This window comes from Tupaia chinensis, unplaced genomic scaffold (genome assembly GCF_000334495.1).
Source record: "Tupaia chinensis unplaced genomic scaffold, TupChi_1.0 Scaffold000096_1, whole genome shotgun sequence".
Taxonomy (NCBI): domain Eukaryota; kingdom Metazoa; phylum Chordata; class Mammalia; order Scandentia; family Tupaiidae; genus Tupaia; species Tupaia belangeri.
Genome location: NW_006159558.1, coordinates 3,829,242 through 3,849,513, shown reverse-complemented (window position 1 = coordinate 3,849,513; position 20,272 = coordinate 3,829,242). Strand labels below are relative to the sequence as shown.

General features: G+C 43.3%; 1 protein-coding gene across 6 annotated transcripts in view; it reads right to left on the bottom strand.

Annotated features, from left to right (window-relative positions):
- SEMA5A (semaphorin 5A) overlaps positions 1–20,272 on the bottom strand; it is a 525,920-nt gene that overhangs the window by 54,573 nt on the left and 451,075 nt on the right. For 5 of the 6 annotated variants that reach the window (XM_027769892.1, XM_006143315.2, XM_006143312.2 and 2 more), the window contains 2 exons: positions 18,344–18,361; positions 17,969–18,116 (listed from right to left, as the gene is read on the bottom strand). In XM_027769892.1, coding sequence (XP_027625693.1) covers positions 17,969–18,116; positions 18,344–18,361 — 166 coding nt within the window. The remainder of the gene's footprint in view (positions 1–17,968; positions 18,117–18,343; positions 18,362–20,272) is intronic. The other variant, XM_006143316.2, reaches the window with a different exon arrangement.

Here is a 20,272-nt window from a genome sequence, read left to right as displayed (position 1 = left end):
TGAACACTATCTGTGAGGGTTCTCAGCAGGCCCCACACTCAGGGCCAGAGGTAAACAAACCACCCCTACACTCCCAGCGAATCACCAGTGCCTCAGCCAATACCAGTGCCAGTCCCTCTTGTCAGAGTAAATGGCAGGCAATGGGGTTGTGTGAACAATCCCACTAACAGTGGTCTCCCGAGGTCTCAGTGCCCAGACAAACCTCCTAATGATCAAGGGGTTTCCCAGAAGCCCAACCCATGTACAAGGCGCTCAAAGCTAGGAACTTGACTCATTCCATTTTACAGACATCTGTAGCCTGCATACAATGACGATCCTTTCTCCAGACATCCATGTTACTTAGTATTTAGTATTCTTCTCCCACAGTGAGAGCTGTCTGAGGCCAAGCAGAGACACCTAGCCAATCACAACTGGGCCATGGCTCATATTCAGAGTGGCTCAAGACTTGCTTGCCGGGGAAGTGAGCAGGACAACGTGGGTTATGGGCCTGATGTGCACCAAGGGACAAGAGACATTTGGAGAACACATGGGATGATGGTCTGAAAAAGAACTCATGGCCATATGGCTTAATATTTTAGTTACAAAGGGGAGCTCAAATATTGGAATCTGTGCCATTTTAAAATACTAAATTCCATTTTCCTTTTCTAATGCGATGTTCTGCATTAGTTATATGCATTCTAGTCTTTCCCTCGGGGGCCGGATAAGGTCTTGGAAGGTCACAGCCAAGTACAATCTACCATCCAAACCAATTTTAATGGCCAGCTCTCACTCATACTGCAAGCTTACTGCCTTTCAGTGCTAAATTTGCATCATTTGGAGTGGCCTTGTGAAGCTAATTAGAAAGAATTTGAAATAAATTAAGAATCTGAAGAGGAAATGAAATGTTCATAAGCAAATATCATGGGAAGAAAAATTAAATGTGAAGTAAAGCCAGCTCCATTTGGGTGTGAAGAATCTCTGTAAGAGAACACTAACAAAATGTTTTCTATTATAAGAGACTCTGAGAATGAACCAAAGAGTACACAAGAATAATATAATGCACAAGAATAATCACTTCATTTGAAAAGATGATGACAATATTTTTCTCAAAGTGCCATTGTCTTTAAAAAATTAATACATAAATTACTAGGTTCATTTATTCTTATCCTATACTCTGCTGGGTTGTGAGAAAATAAGTGTGAATAAAATATTGTCCCTGCTCTTCCAAATACAAAGATGGCCCATTTGGGGGTATTAGTTTAAAAACAAATTAACTCATCTAATATTAGTGTGATGGAATTTTCCTCTGAAACATAACTAAATTCAAGTTTATAAAAGATGTTGTTGGGGAAGATCAACCACTTTCACTTAAGTTTTTCAAGTTCAAGAGCACTTAATGGGGTGAATAAATTGCGCTAAGGAAAGAAGTAATGAAATCGATGCACTGGCTGTAGAAAGTACTACATGACTAGACACATGCATGCACATGCACACACGAAACGCATGCACATATTTGCATGCTAAACATGATGTATGTCTATTCAATTAGATAGCTTATTTCTTTTAGATAGTAAGATTGACATGATCATTTCCTTCAAGGAAAATAATAAAAAATGTGAAGTAGCTTATAGTTTCTGGAATCGTTATAGGGTTACATTGTGGATCTATTAACCCAAGAGAGCTAGCACTTTTCCAGTTGAGGAACTGCAACGAGAGTAACGGAATGGGTGACTGCACACCCGAGTGTGTGCAAGGCCTTTCAGAAGCGATGGCAAGTTGCTTTCCAAACTTGGTCTCCCCATTTCCTTTACACGACCTTGAGCCACACAAGTCATGCAGCTTACCACTGCAGGTATGAGCCCCGCAGCCTGTACACGTATCCTCTCAGGGAAAGCTCCTGCTCGGGCCTCGGCTTCGCCGAATCCTGGCTGCTGCTGGTGGGGCCTTCCAGACTCCAGTCAAAAGTAACTGCTCCCTTACCAGGTCTCACTCAGGTTTCCTCTCAACTGTTCCATTGGCATCTGTGACTTCTCCCTCACTTTGTCACCATCTGAACTTTTTTCCCTGAAGCTACAGAGGAGGCTCCTTGAGGTAAGGAGTTTTGCTGTCACGGTCTTCATGGCTCCCATAGAATCCATGGCAGTCGTAGGTATTCGATAGCAAGTATTCAACATTGTTGGCTGACTAAACACAATTTTTTAGCGATCTAAAAATTTTTCAAAGTACAGAATGATAGACATGAATCAGTTGCTGAAGTAATTGAAAATTTTTTCTTCCATATGTAAAACTATTTAGAAGTGAACTGTACCACGTGAGATCACAGCGAGGATTAGAGAAATTAGTTCTCAAAGGCGTGCATCTAACAGGCAGAGCTCTTTTCCTCTTCATTTGCAGACGCCAGGGCCTTATCACTAAAAGCTATTAGCAGTTGTGAGAAGATAAGAGCAAGGAATCAATTAGGGAAGCTCCGTAATGAAAACTGCCTGGTGAACGTCAGAGGGCTTCTCTGGATGTCTGGATTCCATCTGTTTGCTCCTGCTATTTCTGTCTCTCTTCTGAGTTTGTGAGGCTTACGGGCGTGCGCTTCTGGCTTCGTGTGCAGAACTGGGATGATTTTATAAAGCAGATTCCACAGTTTCCTTCTTGAAGCCACTGTCTTTTTTCCTCCCACACAGTGACACAAGAGTTCCTTTGAGGACTGCTTTATTTTTATTTTTTATTTCCTATAGGGTGCATGTGCTCACTGGAGAGACAGAGAGAAGAAAGAGAGAGAGAAAGAGAGCGATAGAAAGCGAGAAACCATCCCCCAGAGAGGATGGCCATGTCACAATCCCTTCTCCTCCATTCTCCTCTTGGGATTTTGAGCACACACACACATGTGCCAGGTGTGAGTTTTAAGCCACCGGGTCCAGGATTTGAATTGTAGTCGAATACATGGGAGTCCAGCAACGTAACCATTACACTATCTGTTGGTCCAGAGTATGCTTTCTAATACTCTCAAACTGAGCAATTCCATAGAATCAGGAGTGACTGCAACAGATGTGGGAAACCATTCCCAATATGATGAGGCAAGATGCCAACTAATTGTGTGTGGGATGTTATGTTCTCACACAGCATGGCTTACAAATAATGTAAGGATGTGACAAGGTACGAGTTAATTCCTAATTCAAGAGCCTCCCCTGCAACAACTTCTTTCTAAGCAGAACTTCGTGGCCTAGGGAAGGACATTAGGAGGAGGGATAGAGGCAGAGCATTGACGGGATGGGGAGGTGTGGTGTTATCGGTTGAAGATATTTTGATCAACAGGACTGGGGAGAAATGTTCACATATTGAAATGTTCACGTTGTAAGCTAAACAATGCGATTGAATGTATATAAATAAATTAATTGATTAAATAAATGAATATATTAAAAAAAACGAGATCTTGAAAAATACTATGCCATGGAGCACAATGAAGAGACATCATTCTCAGAATGTCAGACTTCATGGTACATCATTGGATCACAGAGCAAAATAGCTAAGCGTTTATTTTTACTGACAAATTTTAAGGACTTCTAAATGTAACCTTGTACTCCTATTTAGTCATAGAAATAAAGGGGCAGCTGCGATAGTACACATGGGACACTATCGCTCAGAGGCTGAGGCCACATGAGAGGCCCAGTGTCGAGTCCCAGCCTACCTGAAGAAGCCCAGCGAGGTAGCACCTGCCCGCAATCACAGCTACTTTGGAGGCCGAAGCGGGAGATCACAAGCTTGCAGCGAATGTGGACTACGTAGAAAAACCCTCTCTGGAAGAGCCAGGAGTGAAGGCACATGCCCACAGTCCTAGCTACTCAGAGGCCGATACAGAACGATCATGAACGTAGCACCGCTCTTTAAAACAAACCAAACCGAACCAAACCACCACACCTGTACACACACACACACACACACGTACGTGCACATACCACACATGAGAAATTCTAAATAAGGAGGTAGCTACCTGTATTATTTCCTGTATTCACATAGCAAAGTTCTGAACTAGGCCCCAGTTCTTAGAAAACTTTAGGATTGGTAAAGGAATAGCACTCGGAAAGAGAGAAAAAAGCATAGCATCTATAAAAAATTTTCCATGTTTTAAACATTTTTTTCATGCTTCAACATCTGTTGCTTCCTTCTTTAGTTAATTACAAGTTGCTCTGAAAATTATTATGTATATGAGTTGTTTTAACAACCAAGATTATACACGTTCAATAATATCATTGAGCACACTTAGATAAATAATTTTAAAAATAGGAACTGCATATGTTAAGCAAAATACAAATTAAAACATATTGCTGATATAATTAAACACTTAACATTACTTCTGCAAAAGGAAGAATAAACTGCCAGGAGCCAAATTAAATAACAAATATAATGTCACCGAAACTTTTTAAAAATCCTTGGGCCGCGATTATATACCCTTGAAATACTACCATAACACACCCCATTCTTGTTAACTGAAGACATGCATTAAAAGTAGACTGCACACAACAGCACCAACAGGCAAAAACAATGTAAATCATCATTTACACGACCATTTTGCTTTAACCCTCACAAGTGAGAACTCCTCCCTCAGGTGCAAACAGACACTGTGCTTCCTAAATATTCCAGTATTTCCAGAACTTGCCATGGGGTAGAAGCTTAGTTATTTTTTATTCTACTTGAATGGTGACATGAAAATGGATAAAAGTCAAGATGCTCAGTTTGCAAGTACGGAAGTATGAATTCGGGCAAACATTAAGATGGGTCTTTCACACCTGAGTAAACCAGCGACCATCCCACAACATCACAATCAATTAAGTAGATGACAAAACCTTCTTTCTGGACCAGGAGGTGTCTCTGCAGGTTTTGTTGGATTGTTTATTGACTTGATTTGAGGAGGGGTTTTAGCGCTAGTCTGCTGGGGTCGGTACTGAGCAGTGTCGCTGTACGTCGCATGCAGTGTCACCGGGCTGCAGTCGCCCATACACCACAGACCCTGTGATGGGTCTTGGCTCTACTTCTCTTCACTTTCCCCTCACTTTTGTTGACAGCATTCATGTCAAAGTAGAGCCTCGCGTCTCAGACAGGACGGCCAGGAGGAGAGAATGTCCTCGCGTCGCAGACAGGATGGCCAGGAGGAGAGAATGTCCTCACGATCATGGCAAAGAGCAATGCAATGTGAGAACGCCTCCAGCAACCATGGCCTCAGCCTTCACAGCACGGTGCTGCACTAAGGCAGGATTTTTATGGCATGTAGTAGAAATTGTTATTATTGGAAACACTGTTACTATATTTCCATAAGTAACTTTCAGGTATTTTAGGACTAGGTACTAGAGAATTATTATCGTGGAATAGATTGATAGCTTTTAGAGAAAAAAATGAGTGTGTATAAGATGTATATTAAAGAAATTTTATGGGAACCAGCAGTTAGCGTAATGGCTATGTCGCTGGACTCCCACAGTCGACTGCGGTTCGCGTTCCGGACCCGGTGGCTGAAATCTCACGCCGGGCGTATGTGCGTGTGTGCCCAAGATCCTGGGAGGAGAATGGAGGAGAAGAGATTGCGGCGTGACCATCCTCCCTGGGGGATGATTTCTCACTTTCTGTCTCTCTGTCTGTCTCTGTCTGGCGAGAGCACATGCCCTATAGCGAAAAAACCTCTCCCCAAAAAAAGAAATTTTATGTATGTATGCATTTATTTATTTATTTATTTATTTTTAATGTGTGGGGACAGCAGATGGCATGGTGATACAATGGTTAAGGTGCTGGACTTCCACATGGTCAACCACGGTTTGCACCCCAGACCTGGTGGCTTGAAAATCATGCCAGGCACGTGTGCATGGTGCCCAAAATCTTGAGAGAAGAATGGAGGGGAAGGGTCTGAAGTGTGGTCATCACCACTTGAGGATGTTTCCTAACTTTCCTTCTCTCTGTTTCTTTCTGTCTCTTTCTGGCAAGCACATGATCCTATGGCAAAAACCTAAAAGAGAAGTTTGTGTGTGTTGCTGAAGTCATTTTTACCATGAAATTTACTATTTCCTCTCTCCATGAAAACTCCTTTTGATGAACTTTTCAATTATTGTATTTGAATTATAGGCAGAAAAAAAACTAACTTTTGTAAAGCTCAAAAAAATCTATGCAATACACTCTTCCAAAACTATAAATATGACATTTTTTGTGAAATAGTCCAGATCTCCATACTGACTTCCATTTCCAGAGATTGTGGATGATTATTTATCTGTCCTAGAGGTAGACTTTTGATGGATTAATTCCTATAATCCATCATTTTTCTTTTCTCTCCATCTGCATCATGCATTATTCTTAAACTTGATTGCCAAATTTTCAGTGCTAAATTTTTGAGAGCGTACACTTTTGTGGCCATAAGCTGTCCCACTCGATTTTGTGTACTGATATTAACTTTTTCAAAATGCTCAAGCCTCTTTTAACAAAATGTGGCATTTTTACTCCGAGAATCTTTCCTATTTGCAAACTCTTCACTGAGATATTTCACAACAAAAAAAAGCAAAGTTTGCATTCTCTTGCATAAGCTGTAATATTAAGTTTCAGCTGGGGTGATCAATCATTCTCCTTTAGAAAAAATATTTGGAAATATACATAAACCACAGAGCTAAACAAGACTTTATCCATGACCTTCATCACAAAGGTCAAGTTTATCTTTCATTGCAAAATCCAGTGCAAATCTTTAAATCAACTCCATCAGATAGAGCAATTGTTAAGGAAGAACACATCTTTTGATATCAGTTATTAAGTGATATTTGAAGGGCAGCTTCCATAAAAGGGAAGAGCAGGAGGAAGCAGAAAGGAAGGCTTTGACCCAGGCTATCTGGAGCCAGGATAGGTTACGATCTTGTGCGTCTGCCTATACCCAGCGAAGAGGGTTCCTGCAGAGGTGAGCGCTTTGGCAGCAATGCCCTGCCTCCCCGCTCTGCTCCTGTCCTCTCCTCTCCAACCCTGTGACCCTTCAGGCCACCAGCCAGTGGGCAGCAACATTTTCTGACCTTACACTCCAGTACTCAGAGGAAATACGAGCCTTCCCCTCCCACATCTCTTTCTAAGGCTCGAGGAGACTTTCCCTGGAGCACCAGCAGCTTCTCTCCCATGTATCCAAGGAAAGAACCGAACCATGCGACGGAGAACCCCAGTGCTAAATAAAAGCACCTAACAGAAAACGAAGTGGGATCTGGCTCAATCTGAAGTATCCACTGTTACTAAGCCACTGGGATGTTCTTTTGGGTTGAGAAGACCCTGCAAGGCAGGAGAACCCCAGGCAATGTTGATCCCCAATTACTGAGTGGCAGTTTCAGAAATCCTGTACTCACTGGTCTACTATTATGCAGTCAGAACTGGCTTTTAGGAAGCCACGCAGTCCAAGCACCCTGAGGTCCCAGCGACAGTAAAGGCAGTGGGTAACTCAGCCAGCAGCAGCGCCCAACCCACAGGCCTCACTTCCTGGGGCTTTCCATCATGGGGGTTTTCTCTGAAGCGCAGGACTGGGTTTGTGAGGGTGCAGTCTGGAGGCTTTTCTCACCCAGAGGTGGCCCTGAGGGACAGAGACTCCTGGAGGCATCTGTAGACTTCCGTGTCAGTCAGGACGGACTTGGCATGCTGTCCTCAGCAGTGACGGGGTAACGAACCCTAAGGGGGTGTTTCCCTCTCCTCTGACTCACCTACCTCATCAATAATCTGCCTGTCCTAATAAGTCTCATGCTCTGTCTCAAGTTCTGTTTAAAACTCAAGCTAATATTCAAGGCTTTCCCTCTCAGCTCCTGGCCCCATGATGCAGACTACAGTCCAAAGGGAAGGGGAATGCATTTCAGGGGCTTTGCAGGACTCACTGGGTTTTTCTTGCCCTCAGGTCAGGGCTGGGAGCGTCCCTCAGGTGCACTGGAGAGATTCTTCAAGAATCTCATCACTGTTATTCGTATCCTCTAAAGCCACCAGAGGTTTCTGTCATTCTCAGTACATGAGGAATTATCAGCTTTTAGAATGAAAATGATTTACTTTCTCAAACTTGCGGTGACTCAACTTCGCCTGAGTAAAACATCTCTACAGACATGCTGGCGTTCCCATCAACATTAGGAAAACAGGCCTTTACCCCATTTAATTATGTTTCAGTATCCGATGAGGCCAGGGTGCACAGGGGACACCGGACGATCAGCTGGCTCCCTGGCCTTGATCTGGCCACACCCAGCATGAGCGGGGCCACAGTCACCTTTGTGCTGTGTTCCTCTGTCTACACGATGGTTACTTTAATAATAACACTGCATCGCTGACCGTGGGAAGGAGTGAACAGTAAACCCCCTCAGGAGTCCTTCAAATGGTGGCAATTACAATGACAGAGATGATGGTGGTGATCGCCCCGCGGAGGGGATGGCCATGCCGCAATCCCCCGTCCTCCATTCTCCTCGGGACTTTGAGCACACCTGCCCACATCCCAGCATGGTTTCCAAGCCACCAGGTCCAGGACTCAAAGTGTGGTCTGCCATGTGGGAGTCCAGCACCTTATCACTACTTGCTGGCCCCAAGCAGATTATTTCTTAATCTATAAAAATCCTGTATACTTTCAATGGAGTTAGATCAACTATTCTATTTTTTAAATTAAATTTTACTTAATTACCTTTTTAGGGTTATAAACTGGTACTTCCATAAATAATGAATAAAATTGGTTGTATTTGAACCAGAAAGGTCAACCAGCTCATTGAAGAAAGAAAAGCATGGGAGCTGGGCATGATACTGTGGTAAAATAAGACCCTCTGTGAGGCCCACCCATGGAAAGTACCTGGTCCATGTCTGAAGGCCTTGCTGGGCGTGCCAGACCTCTGTGCGTTGGTGTCCCAGGGCCGGCTGAGGCTGAGGTGGATCAGTGTCAAGAACCGCTGGGAGAGCTGCCTCTCTCTTTCTGTTTCATTCATGGCAGATATAAATGAAGTTTTAAATTGGATTAAAAGTGTGGCTCAGAACAGTGGGGTAGTGAAACATGGCCATGCTGGAGGCCATATGGAAGATGGGGGCTCATTCCCAGGCTGAGCTGTACCTGGAAGGGTGTATACGCATACCCAGGGTTCTGGCTGGCTGAGAAGGTGACAGGGGAGGCAGGACTGGGGAGTGAGACCCTATTGGGGGTACTTGTCTCTCCCTCCCTCTCTCCCTTTCTCTCATGACATAAATAAATAAAGCAAGCGAACAAATAAGTGTCCAGTTAAGCTTCCAATAAATTGTCATGCACATGACCCAGTCAAGAAGGCCCAAGTCAGGAAGTGAGGTTTTGAGGGTCTTATCGACAGCAGTAAATAAATGAAAATGAATCTTGGCCCAAAATAAAACAGCAATACTTTAACCTCCACACACAGTTTAATATAAACAGGCAGTGTTCGAGTACTTACAGTCGGGCATATGTTGGTTACTCATAATGTAGAAATGTAACCAAAGCAAATTAAAATAAGTGAATAAGGGGAAACGTTCCATGTGTTGCCTCATAAATATCTGCCCCTCCTCCTAGCCAGGACAACGCATGCCCTGGAAACCACTGTGCACAAATGAGGAAACAACAAACAATTACACAGCAGCAAGCAGCCAGGTGAAAGCTATCTAATCATGGGGAGGGATGGCGGTGCAGTGGTAAACCATGATGCCTGCCAACCGCATAACACGGTTCCTGGCTCCTGTCCGGGACCTCCCTGACGACATGAAACTAGCGTGTGTCCAAGATCCAGGGCTGGCAGAGACTCGTGGTGGGGTGTAGCACCAAGACCCTGTGGGGGTGACTATTTCTGTCTCTGTCTCTTTAGATCATGAAAAAACTGAATAAGCAACCTTTTAAAAGAAATAAACACAAGTACTTGTTCAATTGTAAAAATGTCAGTCTCTGCCAGGTTACCTTTTCTCTATCTATGTTTGATGACGACAGGAGGGACCAGCTGTCTCATTTGAATAAAAGTAGTTAGCACTGCAAGAAGGTGCTATACTCCTTTAGATATTCTAGTACCAAAAGTTAAACGGGGAAGTAGAGGTAATTTTGCAACCTAGGAAGAAGGAAAATGAGTCTTTCTAAAACCCACAGAGATTGAAACGTGGTTTACCTGATACAAACAAGATAGGGGATTAACTAACAAATACCTTTGTCCCAGAGATCACAATTCTATCCAAGTCTAATAAATTATGTCACCACAATGCCTGGAGAATATTTCACAAAATATATTATTTAAAAAAAGATGTGTTTACACTATTGTATCATTCATATTTATTGAAACCTTAGCACTGTCAGAAGTTCAGATTAAAATATTTCTTGAAACAAAACTACACAATTTGCGGGTCATGTGCATTGGTAACGCAACTGGACCCACGTGAGAAAGCCAACAGCACCGTGTCTCAGGACTGCCGTGAGCATGCTGGGCGTGCATGCACATACCTATGACTGGGATGGCTAACACTGGGGGAGGACTGTGGCATGAAGACCCTGTGGGGTACCTGAGGGTCTCTCCTTCTCTAGAAGAAATGGAAGAAATAAATAAACTTCAAAAACTGAACAAGAGGGGCTAATAGGTGGCATGGTGGTTAAGGTGCTGGACTTCCACATGGCTGACCACGGTTCAAATCTTGAACCTGGCAATTTACTTTTTCACTCCCCTCCCCGCCCTCCTCTGTCTCTGGTAAGCACACATGTCCTACAGCAAATTAATAATAATAATAAAAAAATTAAATAATTATTTTTAAAAACTGTACAAAGAAACTACAAAAATTGCCTAAGGTGACCTTAGAAATATCATCAAGTTAAGAATATAATTACTTTTTTTTGGGGGGGGAGAGGTTTTTGCTATAGGGTGTGTGCACTCACCAGACAGACAGAGAGAGACACAGAGACAGAAAGCGAGAAATCACCCCCCCCGGGGGGATGGTCACACCGCAATCCCTTCTCCTCCATTCTCCTCTCGGGATCTTGGGCACGCACGCACACGCGCCCGGAGTGAGTTCAAGCCACCGGGTCCGGGACTCGAACCACAGTCTACTACGTGGGAGTCTAGCGACATAGTCATTACACTAACTGCTGGTCCCTTTACTTTTCAAATATACAAAAAATGCATCAAATTATAGAAAAAGGCTCAACTTACTCTGAACCCCAATTCAGAACAATAGCAAGAGTAAGCAGATGAGAGTGAATGTAGTTGATGCTTTTTAAAAAATGAATACCATGTGAACCTTTAATTCTAGTAGTGAGGTGCTTTAAAACTGAGCTACTTAATGTTTTATTGGTCAAATCGAGTTAAGCTCATGCAAACACAAATCTTATCTGTTTGGGCTTTTAAAATATATATATATATTGAGAGATTTTTTTGTTATAGGATGCATGTGCTCACCAGAGAGAGAAAGTGAGAAATCACTGCCCCTTCTCCCACCCCCAATGGGGACAGTCACGCCACAATCCCTTCTTCTGCATTTTCTATTCAGGATTTGGGGCATGTACGCACATGCATCTGGTGTGAGTTTCAAGATGCAGGGTCCAGGGCTCAACTGCAGTGAGCCATGTGGGAGTCCAGTGCCTCAACCAGCACACCACCTGCTGGCCCCTGTTTGGGCTTTTTAATGGGTTTAGTTATGGGGTATGGGGTAGTAGCTCCTGCCCATTAACCTCACTGTTCTTGCCTCTGGATTTCTGGAGGCGGCCACAACATTCTGGATCTTTCCAGAACCCACAGTAAGAAGACTTCGGCCCTGGTCTTGCTCTTTCAGCTGCAGGTTTTCAGGTACATAACTTGGGTTCTGCTGGTCTATGTTTTCTAGTTTGGAAAATCAGGTACACAAGATGACATTCCCTCAGGCATTCTGCAAACCTAATGTGCCACACAAAAATGAGGGATTTTGTAATATTGTCATTATTGTCATACATCAAACCTATTTAAACTGCTAATTGCAAGGTTTTACGTGCCCCTAAATTTATCCATAGTGACACTTTTGAACAAAAATAAATTTTAGTGTGTTATATCAACTCTGATTGACCTTCACAGAGTCCCTTTTGACAGTGTGTATTGATTGCAATGTCTTTCTTCTTGACCTTTCTAAGCCTTCTGTGGCCCAGTTCTTTGGTGTCTAGGAAATAAATATCTATCCTATGCTCCCTGCTGATATCTTAAATCATAGCTTTTGGTCAACTGTTTTACACTTTGTGTGATATTTCAGTAAGAAATATAGTGCTGGCAATACTAAGTCTGTTCCTCTTCTTAAATTATTTTTGCTGTATCTGACACACCATCTTTAGCCCTGTTTTTTTTTTTTTCCATGTATCTGCTAAATCTTTGAGGAAACATTGAGTTACATTAGTAAAAAGCAATCCTATTTGTTCACCATAACATTTTAGATCTTCTTTCCATGTGTTGTAATTTTCAGCCAAAACACAGAATTAAGATTTGTGTTATGAGTTTATTGTCCATTAATTTCCATGCTAATGATAATCTCCTAATGGTACTCTCATGGTTGGCTGAAAGAAAATAATCATAATATTATGAACATCAAGGATGCTAATGAGCAAGAGAAGTATTATGGAAAGACGAAAAGCTTCTCTTTCTCTTAAGATATACTTTATATTACATAAGGGTAAAGAAAAATAATGTGTTATTTCTTACTTAATATTGACCAAATAAATTATGCAAATTGGGTTGTGTCATTAAATTCTTTTTGTGCCCAGAGAACTGGCCCCCAGATCTTGGTCCAGACCTCCACTAGCAACTTGCTACTGGGAAGCTCATTAATCTTTCTCAAGTTGAATTTTCCTACCTACAAGGGGAAATCATAATGAAAACAGCTTTGCAGGGATTCAGGGAGAATAAATATAATACATTTTAATTACTCTTAGTGCAGAGCATAGCACAGAGTGGAGGCTCAATGTAAGTTATTTTATTAAACAGCATAGGATTTCAGGTTATCATAACATGCCTAAAAAATAACTCCAGAATGTCTAGTTATAATTTAATGTTATAAATTAATTTCAATAGTAATTAGACATTATACAGTATGTTTGCATTTGTAAGACCTTGATCTAAGAATTACGGCTAGGTTTATCAACTGTCATTGAAACAGATTAAAAATGAAACGCAAGGGCCAGGAGATGGCTGCATGATAAAGCAATCGGACCCACCCAGGAGAGGTTCTGGGTTGGCATCAGGGGCCTCCCTGAGCAAACAGGCATGCATGGGGTGCTCCTGCTTCAGGCCGGCTGAGGCTGGGGATGGATTTCAGTGTGAAGCCCCTGCTGGGGGTGCCTGGCTCTCTGTCTCTCTCTGTCTCATAAAAGAAATAAACTTTTAAAAAACAAACATAAATGTATATAATAATATCCCTATACTAATTCAAAACATTAATATAAAATGTTATCCATATAGTAAAATAAATACTAATGCAAAATTATCTAAAATGTAAGAAAAGAGAAAATGCTAATAATTATTGAAGGATAGGACTTTTTCCTAAAACTGTGTTGATGCCTATAATGATGGCAATAAGAATTCCATTTTATGAATGCTCATGATAAACTTGGTACTGCCCTAGGTTATGTTTAAATATCATATATTTAATATCAAAGGTAAATATCTTAAGTAACATTCAGACAGCTCTGTTGGACAGGTGTTAATGCCCCATATCTATTTCATTTAAGGACACTGGCCTAGACCAGCAGATAGTGTAATGGTAACTTTGCTGGACTCCCACTCAGGCTGGGCATGTGTATGTGCATGCCCAAAATCCAGAGAGGAAAATGGAGGAGAAGGGATTGTGGTGTGGTCACCCCTTCTAGGAGATTATTTCTCACTTTATGTCTCTCTGTCTCTTTCTGTCTTGCCAGTGAGCACACATACCCTATAACAAAAATCTTTCTAAAAAAAAAAAGAAAAAGGCAAACTAAAGACACTGACCTAGAGAGAAGGAACACCATGTCAAGTCTCTGGTTGACTCAGAGGCCGAACGGAGACCGAGTGGGCCTCTCTGACCTGTCATCTGCTCTCCCCACCTGCTCCATAGGCCACAGGCTAGCAGGGGTGACCAACACACTGAGCGAGGTGCAGTGAAGACCAGAGGACCCTGGATGCTGCTCTGCATCCGGGCACACTTACTTAGCCGTGTGGAGTGTCAGCCTTGAGGCATCCTGCAGTATCTCATCCTGACCTCATCAGCAATCTTGGCTACCAGGAAGGGAATTTGGTAGAAGTGATCCTTCAGTCATCTGGACACATGTGGTGATGCCGGAGTCACAGGATCACTGATTTCAGGGCCCCACACTTTGCAGAGGAGGGCGCACCCCAGAGAACAGTGCCTGGGGCTCACACAGGTACAAAGCGGCACCAGATCTGGGTCCTCCCTGGGTCTGCAATCGGCTCCCAGAGCTCAGCAGGGCTCCAGGTCCCCAAGGCCACACTGGGAACCCTGCAGGCAGTTTCATGGGAGAACTAACAGCTCTCAGAGAGCAAGAGTTCTTACTTATCATAACAGAACTTTTATATGGAGGTTTAAATAAAGGCTTGCTGACATATTCAAAGACAGGGACGTAGGAATTTCACAGGTGAACAGAGATCTTTGCATAAAACTTCCATTTTAAAGTGGCCGAGCAAGAAATGTTTCTCAGGTCTTTTATAATCTGTACGTACTCGAACTTGAAATCATCAATTTCTTCTTTTTTGTATAAGCTGCTGTAAAATTCAGGAAATTCAGGCTTTTATAGTTTTCTCAAATATGATCTTTGCTATGTAAATGGCATGTCATTAGCAGACTACGCGTTTTAATAAGCTGGGGCTCAGACAAGCAGCTGACTCCCAGGGACAACAATAAGGGAATGTGGGTAAGAAGGAGAACTGCAATGCCAGATCTTCCTCCAGTACCTCAATGGCAGTGCATCTTTGAAACTTACAGTGGCTCTGGGTGGGAGGCACCATCATCCCCTTCCCAGAGGAGCAGACACAATAACAGATGCCACCAGACTTGTCATCCAGCCAGATCTGGCAAGCAGATGCTCACTTCATGCTTTCAAAATCAATAAATTACTTTTCTTACAGTTATAATCTTGATGGACGACTTCCTTCAAAAACATACTATGTGACAAAACATTTACTGTGAAAACCAAATGGGTGGCTTTAGCTACATAACTATTATTTGCAATGAACTTCTTAGGAATTTAATTGATGGGATACATTTTCTTAGCAATACAAAGGAACCAAAACCATTTTCATCCTGCCTGAGTCCCCTGACTGCCACAGGCTGGCGTTCCTGCCTCAGGACAGACAGAGACTGGCGTGCACAGGAGAAGCCGCATGAGAAGGAACAGAAAGGCTGTCTTCTCCTGTAAAGACGTGCTGATTCTGCACTGGGCAGAGTCACTCCTTTCTGGAGGGAGAGTTTCAGTAGATTACGTTTCTTGGGAAAAACCAAAACAAACCACTAAAATAGCTAAATGCTGACATTAATCTTATTGGAGACACACATGACATTTTTCTGGATTGGAACTCTTGTTACATTTGTTTCATGAACCCTAACTCTGTAATTACTACAGTAATAACTCCATTGACATTTTAGAAACACTTCATTTTTAGATTTTTAGCCAAATGTATCACACACACACACACACACACACACACACATACACACAATGAAGGCTGTCAGAATCAAAATGGAGTCATTTGTGTCAACCTGTGTTAAAGCCTGACTACATGGAGCCAGGGAGGGCCGTGGAAGAGGTGATTTGTGACTCTGGCATGCCTGATAATGAGAACTGTTATTTAAAGAACTCTGCCAAAAGCACAGCCTCCCATAAAGGCCACTCCATCTGAGACAAGGACTACTTTGTGTGAAAACATTTTCCCAGAGACTGCCTCCAACCTTGAACTGATACCAATCTCGTCACAGACCCTAGTAGCCAAGGAAAATTGTCTCCAAGCAACTCGTAAAGCCCCCTCTTCCCTTTCTCCTCCTGCTGTGGTTTCTGCCTTTAAAACTGCCAGAGAATTCGAAGACCTTGGTGCACACACTCAGGCAACCTGAGTGTGCCCACATGGGCTATATGCTGGACTGCAGTCTTCAGACATGGCCTGAATAAACTCCTTTGGATTTGCATACTTCCTTTCCGTTTACCTCTGAGCTTGACACACACATTCCAGTAACTACAAAGGCATTACTGAGCTGTATTCTTTCTTTAATAATTTTTTTCTTTAGATTGTTTTTGGAGATACTTATTGAATCAATTTATAATATGAGAATGACTGGTGGGAACGTTTTTTTCATGATGTTTTGTATTATGAAGTTGTCAGAAACTAAGGTACAAAGTCATCTCAGGACTTCCCCTCTGTGGCTACCTAGCAGGGGAGAGAGCAAACCCTAGAGCTAGACACTGAGCCCACAGAGACAGGAGATGATGTGCTTCGGCAAAGAATAAAGTCATCCCATCTGAATGGCTTTCTCAGAGCAGGTGAGTGCTCATAGCTTTACTCTTCACATTTAATAAATAATTTTAGATTTCAGTATCTGAAACATCAACAAATATGCCACCCTAAGCAATTAGGTTTTTCATGACCTTCCTCAGTTCCAGCTGATCTGGAAAAAACAGTCTATCATCAGTAACAGATTCTAGTACAACTACTACAATTTCTTTGCCAGTGCCGAGGGAAAAAAAATCTAACTGCAAATCCCAGTAAGAACAGTTTCCTTTAGGTTTTTCATGACCTTCCTCAGTTCCAGCTGATCTGGAAAAAACAGTCTATCATCAGTAACAGATTCTAGTACAACTACTACAATTTCTTTGCCAGTGCCGAGGGAAAAATATCTAACTGCAAATGCCAGTAAGAATAGTTTCCTTGGGCCTGATGTGATAGCTGAGAAAGCATCTCATAACCCTCTTCTTCTCTCTGAGTTTCCCAAGACTCTCTAAGGTATGTGGTTTTGCATCTCACAGAAACAGTCCAGCAGCACAAAGGTATTGCTCAGCCTCAGGAACCAGGACTGGAAGTGCTGCAAAAACGAACCAGGAAGACCAGCAAGGAAGGACGCTGAACCAGGCATTCTCCTGTGGAGCTTCTCCACAAATCGCCCCCCATTTCTGCCCCCTCTGCAGTGCCATCCCCAGGAGGGCGAATGAGGTGAACGAACGGGCAGCAGGTGTCAGTGCTCAGTCCTTCTTACACAAGAAGAAGGAAGAGCAACAGCGGGCCTTTGGAAAGGGCTTGTACAAGTAGGATTTTATTTGACAGTTTGGGGTGTAAACAGAAATAGAACTTGCTAAGGAAAAAGAAAAACAAAACCACTAGTCGTCTTTTATCCCCTCTGAGTTGGCACCAACCTGCTCTGACACCGGCTCCATAGTTTCTCACCCCTAGATGTGTTGGGCTCATCCCCCTTGCTCATCCCACTTCACTATGGACCCGCCATGGGGATGTTATTCATTTCCCAGCCCAAATACAATGACCACAGTTAAGCAGGCTGGAGTTCTGGTCACAGCTCAGGAGTCAGAACTGAAAAACTCCGGGGGCTGTGTATTCCATGTGTGAATACTGACTTCGAGAAGTCTTCAGGGGTTCTCATGACTCTTCAAAACCTCTCATTAAACAGAGAAACTCGCAGGACTCCCAGCACCTAAAGAGTACAGAGCAGCTAATGCCTAGGCATGCATTTGTAGAACACCTAGTGTTTGCCAAGTCATTTTAATGCTTTCCAAGAATCTTCTGTTTGCTGAAGATTTAATGTGTGAGAGCACCAAAGGCCTACTGAGCATGCAGGGTGAGGAGAGCATCCCATGTCCAGGCAAGTCTCGTTTATAAAGCACTTAGCGCCTATAGAGCATAAAGGTTTTATAATGCTCCAGGTTGGAGAGGATTTAGTTTCTGCAGAATTCCTAGTGGGACCAGAGCACTCAGTGTGTGCAGAACACCGGTGTGTGCAGTGTAGATTCTGCACTCTTGGCTCTGAGTTGTGGGCTGGGCGTGAGGAGGAGGCTACTCACCACATTGCAGCCCACACAGTCAGGTCCGTTCTCGCAGGTCCTGCGGCGAGCTTGAATGCCACCCCCACACTGGGCTGTGCACCGTTCCCATGGACCCCAGCCTGTCCAGAACATGTGTGGGGGACACAGCAAGTGCTCATTGCAGTATCTGTAATGAGGACACCAAGAGGAAAAGGAAACCATTTAGTGCCTCACGAGGCCGCCACCCTCTCCGCTCCTGTCCCTGTGCCGGATGTGGACCGTGTGCGCATGCTCTGTGTGGAGGGGCTGCTGCGTTCAGGGTGCTGCACGCACGGGAGGCAGATGGCGCTGGCCATGCTGTGTACACACAGACAACGGATGCATGGGAGACAGTGAAGAAGATGCCAAACTCACAATGCAGGATGGATCTTCCTGTGCAGCCAATTAAGGAGAAATAAAACAAAACAAAACCCTTCAAATAGACACCCAAGAATAAGTAAATATAGAAAATATCTAGACAGGGCATTTATCTTCTAAACAGACACAATGGAAGATAAAGTCGCTTACAAATACAGAGTCAGCATAGCTTTATTTGGAATTCATTTCTCATTCTTGAATCAAATAAATCCATCATCTAATTCAAATAAGTTAAAGAAATGTTAAGATATGAGTGTGACATGCAGATCCGTGCTGTCTGCTGTGTAAGTTACTGACTTTAAAATGTAGTTATAGGCTCTCAGAATAATGCCAAAAAACTTAATTTGAAAGACCAGTAGTTAAAAAAAGAATTGAACTACTGTGCAATGTTACGCATGTAAGTGATGTTGCAACTATTTATTCACTTCTATACTTCTACATATATGCCTACCTTGCCAACTTTTAGTCAAATACTCGAAGCCTCATTTAATTCTATGATGAGTCACGTTTCTGTTCAAACTTTAAAACTACAGGTGAAATGGAGTGATGGGAGGGAAACAAATGGTAGACAAAAAACAAGAACGAGACAGCCTGGCATTCCGCAGGTCGCGGCTCCCAGGGAGAAGCTCCTCCGAATACGAGACAGGCCTGGTGATTGAAAGAACTACCAAAATCCCACATCTGTCTGCTAAGCCTGAATCGAGCTGCTAGAGAACACTGGAGTGCAGACGTTTTCAGGCATCTTCCTCCCTTGTCAGACCGTCTGCCTTAAGAAACAAGTGGCAACGTTTCCAATCTCCAGATCCATGTCAGTCACCTTAATGTCGTCGTTATTAATAAAGGCATAGCCCTATAGGGCACCGCACAGAGGGACTTACAGAGTGCTTCCTGCCCGAGGTGCTCACAGCTCAAGATGGACCCGGAAATGGACACAGGCTCGGGTCCATACACACCAAAGGAAACGCATTTCCAGAGAAAACAAGGGCCCATTGCCGACAGCAACCAGGAAAAGGCATCCGGTGAGTGTAGGTTGATAAGATTCAACTTTTTTTTCCCATTAAATGAGAAAAACTTCAGAGAGAAGTGAGGGTTTCAGGAACAGGTACAGCATGAAAAGCAGAAAGCAGGCCCAAGTGAAAGGAGCGAGCAGGATAGGCATACTGAGCACCTGCTGCCATTCTGGAGAAGAGTGGGAGGAAGAAATGGGCAGAGTGACAAGAGTGGGGGCTGAGAAGAGGAGCACAGAGACAAGGCAATGAGCAACAGGATGGCCTATCTTCACCAATTAGTATGAAATAACTTTGGCTTAAACAGCAGAGCTTCAGAAACAAAACGGCACCCTCAAAGCGGAAAGCACATCTCCAAGGGTTGAGGTCTCATCTTGCTGGTGGCCTGGGAGCTCCTCATGTTTCAGTAAGGCAGGTGAAGCCACCAGCAGCAAGAGGAGATGGAGCAATTGCCAACCAAAACAGTCAGGATGCAACACTCTCAGCCAGAAGTACCCAAGTAGATCGGTGCCACGGTGATAGGAAGATGGAGAGAAGGGTGTAGGTGGGCTTTGAAACAGTGCAAGAGTGATATGGCAGTTGTGTGAATGCACAGAAAGACAGACAAATACATAGCAGAGGCCACCTCAGCCTCCTCTCAAACAAAAGTGGGAAGCAGTCTTGCTTCCAGGGAAAGAAGGTCCATACACTGGGCTGAGAGCCCCGGACAGCCTAGAGCCCACCAGGCAGTCAGTTCAGTTTCTCTGAGCTTTCCTATGTAAGAGTCGCCGGTGGAACTGACTAGTTACCACTATTCTCCATCGTTTCAGATTTTAACATAACAGAGAAACATTAGGTTTTCTTCTTAAGATTGTGTCCATGGACTCCCAGCAACTGCTTCTCAGCACTCAGGGCTATGAGAGAATCTTATGTGTAGTAG